Raw genomic sequence first — 5,794 nt, 5'->3', positions numbered from 1 at the left:
TGTGGTCGAAACATGGATTGCATATATCATTCCCAGAATTTGATTTCAGCGGTAAAATGCTGTCGAGTCTTGCTATGCTCCTGTTTTGGATGAGGCAAGTAGTTCAAAGTTGGTTCAAACCCAAGTAAGTTCAACATTTGAATTGCCTATTTTAGTAGTTAGAACCATGGCACTCCGTCAATAGGAGACTTGAATCTACACTGGTCTCTCCAACTTCCATAACATTATTGGTTTTAGTTGAAGATGCTGCTTGGAGAAGGAGGGTCAAGGGCATCAAGTAATTGGGGGTAAGGGCTTATTCAGGTCTTGTAGAAAGCTAGTTATATATTGAATGATCATCCTTTCCATGGATTGTTAATGTAGAAAATTTAGCTGTCTTTTCGAGTTGTTTTCCCACCCATGGATTGAGCCAGAGTTCATCTTCCTAGCCATTTCTTGACTATCTACCAAAAAACGTCATGCCTAAATAAAGAGAATTTCTCTCATTCGAGAATGCTCTCATCATATCCTCATTCTTTCAATTTGTGACGAAGCCTTGCTGAATTAACACTTGGTATGAATAGTTCTAATAAGAAATTACAAACGTTATCAAAGCTTTCAGCTTCCCATCGTTACAACATTTGTCGTTCATTTCTGAACAAAAATAACAATTACACTGCCAAATTCCCGACCTATTCTCCGTCGTGTTTGTCGAGTAATTTACCTATGAACCGGGACACTTTGATCTAAACCATATGTTATGTGCAACGAGTAGCAATGCACCTTAATTGTAGTCATAACCCTTATTTTGTTGTCGCTGCATCATCGTTTTGATATCATGAAGCAGCTGAGCTACCACGCCTGCATCTCCATAATTCCTGCAAAAGTACCCTCTATCAGAACGTAAAATGATGAATAAAACATTTTCACTTCTATGGACATAGCAATGTCAAAGAATTCAAAATTAGTCACTACTTGCACCTTGTAAGATAGGAGCATCATCACACAAATTCAGTCCTCATTGAGTGTGTCTAGTTACTACTGTCTCAACTTGCTCACCTGCATGGAATTCAAGATTCTAAGTTATTCTGTAACTTGGAATAGCAAAAACTAGAATTAGAATAGATAGATACTTTCATGTTTCAACTCAACTTACAATTTTTGATAAATTGAAGTTTGATCTTCTTGAGTGCTACTAGAGCATCTTTCATGTTGATCCTCTCCTGGGGTGATTCGGCAGAGCAATACAAAGCCAATTCCATGACGGATGATACGCACTGCACCTTTGCAGTGTAGTGTTCTTCCTCTGGCCTGAGCAAGTTGGAATCGACAACCTGAATAATTGCGTCAGGTAGTGACTGATTTACCCAACCTTTGAGGCTTAGATCCCCAACAAATAAATCATCAGTGGGTTTTCGTCTTGTAAATGTTTCCATCAACATAATACCATAACTGTAAACGTCACACCTTGTTGATACTAATCCTTCCAATCCGTACTCTACATCAAATATTATAATTAATCAAACCAGTTGGATGTGTTTTGATGAAAGTGAAATTTTGAGAAACTAATAAATTGAAATTTTGTTATGACTAAAAAAATAAAAATAAAAAAAATCCCAAAACTAACATTGAACAAAAATTGAAAGCTAAAAGCTTCACCTGGTGCAATATAACCAATTGTGGCTAGAGTCTTGGTTAGTGCAATGCTATCCCCTTGTTCTAAGAACTTTGCGATGCCAAAGTCACTCACGTATGCAACCATCTCTTCATCTAGTAGGACATTGCTGGGTTTGAGGTCACAGTGAACAACACGTGTAGAGTAACCATGGTGGAGATAGTCTAATGCACACGCCACATCTATCATTATGTCTAATCTCTGCAAGATATCCAACAAGTAATTGTGTGAATACAACCACTTTTCAAGGCTCCCATTAGGCATGTACTCGAGTATCAAAGCCCTGAAATCAAGGTTAGAGCAACTGCTAATGACTTTGGTGAGATTCCGGTGACGAATGTTGCGTAATATTTCGCATTCTGTGTCGAAACTCTTGAAAGCAGTTTCTTGTTGCAAATTGAATACCTTTGCAGCCAAAAGTGTCCCGTCTGTTAGTGTACCTTTGTAAACTGAACCATAACTCCCCGTTCCAAGTAAATTGCTTTCGCTAAACCCATCTGTTGCTCGGACAAGTTCATGGTATGCAATTCTTTCACGTGTAACTGCAGCTATTGATTCAAGTTGAATTGGATTTTTATTTCTCCTCCATCGACTTTTTAGGCACATTAATAGAATTGCTAAGGCAAGAAGTATTAATGCGATTGGCAACAAAATATATAACATTCTGTTTACCTTCGATTTGTGAAGAGAATTTTTATCACATGGCCGGACTTGGAACCGAGGAGCACCACACAATGCTTCATTCGACGTAAAAGATTGACTCGTGAAATTCACAAAAGGTCCACCAGTCGGAATTTCTCCTCTTAGTCTATTGAAAGACGCATTGAAATGTTTAAGATACAAGAGTGACTCCAACGATTTAGGAATCGGACCGGATAGGTTGTTTTGGGATATATCCAAGGATTCCAAGCTTACCAAGTTTTCAAATGCCTCAGGAATTGATCCTTGCAGCCTATTATGTGCAAGGGAAAGACTAATCAAGTCTTTCAAACCGCCAATGGTTGTAGGAATATCACCAGTGAATTTATTCATTGACAGATCAATTTCTATTGCTACTTTTAAACTTCCAATCTCTTGGGGTAGATTCCCACTCAAAGAATTAGAGGACAGATTGAACCGCAAAAGATCTTTGAGTTTCCAAATGGTTGTAGGTATGCCGGAATTAAATCTGTTGGAGTCCAAATATAGATATCTCAAGGAAGTAATATTCACCAAGCATGCCGGTATCGTTCCAAACAATCTATTTTCACTCAAACGTAGCTCACCCATGTTCAGTAAATGGCAGAGCTCCTCAGGAATGGTTCCATCTATTCTGTTGTCATGAAATTGCAGTCGTTGTAGCTTGCTCAACCCTTTGATGGTCGTTGGAATACGACCGGTTAAGTTGTTGGCACTTAGAATCAATAACAACACGCTGCTTAAATTACCAATCTCACTCGGAATATTGCCCTTTATTCCACAACTCTCTAAACTAAACAGTTCGACGGAATCAGAGAGATCACCGATGGAGATCGGAAGAATTCCATGCAGAGGATTTCCACCAATATGTAATATCCTTAAATATGTGCAATTTGTTAAAGAAGTGAGGAAACTCAATTCTAGAGATGATGATTCAGCAATGAAGTTGTTTACCGCGAGGTTCAAAATTAGGAGTCGTCCTAAATTACCAAGGGAGCTGGGAATAGGACCAGTGAACCTATTGTCGGAAACATCTAGAATAGTGAGTTTCGAAGCATTTGAGATAGAGTCAAGGATAGTTCCAGTGAAGTTATTTCCTCCAAGATAAAGTCTTTCAAGATTGGGTAGAGTCTGGCCTATGCTTGATGGTACATTGCCTGAAAAGTGATTGCCAACAAGTGCGATCTCTTGTAGTGTTGAGATGTTGAACATCGTTGCTGGGACTCGTCCTCTTAAGCTATTAGAACTCAATAATATTATCTCCAACTTATGAAGGTTGCCAATCTCTTTCGGTATCAAACCTGCTTAGCCATGTAAAAAGCCATTGAAATCTAACGTTAATGTCTTCGGAAATGATGAGAGAGGGGTTGTTAGAACTACTAACAGAAAATAGAAACTAAAAGTTGAAGGAAAATGGCAATTTCAGGATGATATATATAGAGGTTAAAGTTTTTCATGGAATCATTATATCGTCTCTCTATAATCATATAAAAATATATATTAACTAATTTGACATGATTTCTTAAGATCCAACATTTATTGTTCACCAAAACTTTTAGCTACTATCTTGTTCACAAGGATCTTTTGTTTGTAGGAAAATTCTTATTGGGGAAAAACATATCTTGAAATTAGAAAAAATAAAAATGACAATAAAAACATATTCGATTATCAGAAAAATGGTGTCATCTAGTACGGAAGTATCCTATTACCTCTTTAAGCAAGTTAATTGGTATTTTACAAATTTAACCAAACTCCAAAACAAAAGGATATAATAAATAATAAAAATAAACCACACAGTCAAGACATTAAATTTACAAAAAAGCCTCATTCAATGAATTCAACATAACCCCGTTCTATTTAATGGTATCAAACCTGCTAAGAAATGTAAAAGAACATTGAAATGTAATGTTAATTCGTGAAAATGATGAGAGAGGTCTCATAAGAACTATTAAGAAAAAAATAGAAAACAAACGAGGAAGAAAAATGAACATTTCAAGATAATATTAGCATGTGAAGGATTTTCATGGAATCACTATATTATTTCTCATATTTTTATGAAACAAAATTAGGACATTAAATTTAACCAAACTCCAAAACCCAGAAAATGACAAGGTACAAAGGCGAAAATCCCATTAGTAGACAACAAAATGTTTTCGTTGTGTGCTGGGAAAAATAAATAAATAAAAATGCTTTGGGGGGAGATACTGCATCACCAATCGAGTCACAAGTTTCTAATATATTCATACTTAATGATTTTATACTGAGTGAGGTGACCAATCGTTTAATTTATGTTATGAAATATGCTTTTTACCCATCTTTCATAATGAAATTCATTTTTGTAAGCCGGGGAAAAAAAAATGAAGTAAAAAATGAGAAAAGAAAGTTTTAAAGTGCAAGGAAAACATAACTTGCAAAACTCGCCAGAATATAAGGATTATACCTGTAAAGCTATTTCCAGAAAGATAAAGCTCTTGCAAAGAAGTGATATTAAAGATGGAAGATGGAATGAGACCAGTGAGACCTGCATCAGACATTGCTAATATCTCCAAATGAAGAAGGTTACTCATCTCTTGCGGAATTTCACCTACAAAAGAATTTACCATTTGCATAAAAAGGGGCATAAATAAATGACTCATGATCCAATTTAGTCCCTATTAATCAAGTGTTCTCAAATCTAACTTTAACATTATAAATATTAAAACCTACTTCCTCACACTTAACAATTTACCATCCATATGAAGCTTTTAATTGTTAATCATATAAACATACCTTATTAAAGTTAGTATATAACAATACCTTTGAAGTTGTTACCGCTAAGACTTAAAACCTCAAGCACAGTTGAGTTCCAAGTCCCTCTAGGAATGGGTCCATTGAAATTGTTAAATGACAGTGACAAAAATCTGAAGTTTTGAGCACTCATATAAATTGGATGGAATTTGGCCTTGCAGGTCGTTGCTAGATAGATAAAGCCCTTGGAGATTTGAAAGACCATAGCACATATCGGTTGGAAGATTACCAGATATGCCATTCCTTGTGAAAGCAATGAATTTGCAGTGACGACATGTTGAAGATGGTGAGTGGCAGGGGGCCTATAAGCTGGTTATTTTCCACGTCCAAATTCTTCAAGTTCAGAAGATTTCCAATCTCTTGCGGAATCATTCCCCGTATAAAATTGGAATATGAACGCAAGCTTTCTAGCTTCGACATGTTAGAGAAGGAAGGTGGGATAGTACCTATAAAACTATTGTTACGAAGAATTAACTCTTGCAGTTCAGTCAAGGCACCCAACCATGACGGAAGCTGTCTGCTAAATTTGTTAAAACTTAAATTCATGAATTTCAATCGACGCAGATGAACTAATTCATTAGGCAAATGACCACTGAACGAGTTGTTACCGAGGTCGAGGGAAACAAGAAATGAGAGGTTACCCAGGTTTGGAGGAACCGTACCTTCAAGAGCCAT

General features: G+C 36.5%; 3 protein-coding genes across 3 annotated transcripts; all 3 read right to left on the bottom strand.

Moving 5' to 3' along the window:
• Positions 1-959: 959 nt before the first annotated feature.
• On the bottom strand, positions 960-1,607 carry LOC132300741 (putative receptor-like protein kinase At3g47110). Its single transcript, XM_059797959.1, has 2 exons — positions 1,136-1,607; positions 960-1,038 (listed from the first exon to the last, which is right to left on the bottom strand). The coding sequence occupies exons 1-2, from the start codon at positions 1,419-1,421 to the stop codon at positions 998-1,000; spliced, it is 327 nt and encodes a 108-aa protein (XP_059653942.1). The 5' UTR covers positions 1,422-1,607; the 3' UTR covers positions 960-997.
• On the bottom strand, positions 1,457-5,252 carry LOC132274771 (probable LRR receptor-like serine/threonine-protein kinase At3g47570). The gene is made up of 4 exons (XM_059776112.1): positions 5,129-5,252; positions 4,773-4,916; positions 1,607-3,633; positions 1,457-1,477 (listed from the first exon to the last, which is right to left on the bottom strand). The coding sequence occupies exons 1-4, from the start codon at positions 5,250-5,252 to the stop codon at positions 1,457-1,459; spliced, it is 2,316 nt and encodes a 771-aa protein (XP_059632095.1).
• A 92-nt stretch (positions 5,253-5,344) lies between these two features.
• LOC132274761 (receptor-like protein 43) lies at positions 5,345-5,794 on the bottom strand. Its single transcript, XM_059776101.1, has one exon. The coding sequence runs from the start codon at positions 5,792-5,794 to the stop codon at positions 5,345-5,347; it is 450 nt and encodes a 149-aa protein (XP_059632084.1).

The sequence above is a fragment of the Cornus florida genome, unplaced genomic scaffold, assembly GCF_030987335.1.
Source record: "Cornus florida cultivar Cherokee Brave unplaced genomic scaffold, ASM3098733v1 CherokeeBrave_3.0.0_Hap2_Chr01, whole genome shotgun sequence".
NCBI lineage: Eukaryota > Viridiplantae > Streptophyta > Magnoliopsida > Cornales > Cornaceae > Cornus > Cornus florida.
Note: the sequence above shows the minus strand (reverse complement) of the source record. Positions and strands in the feature narration are given on the sequence as shown.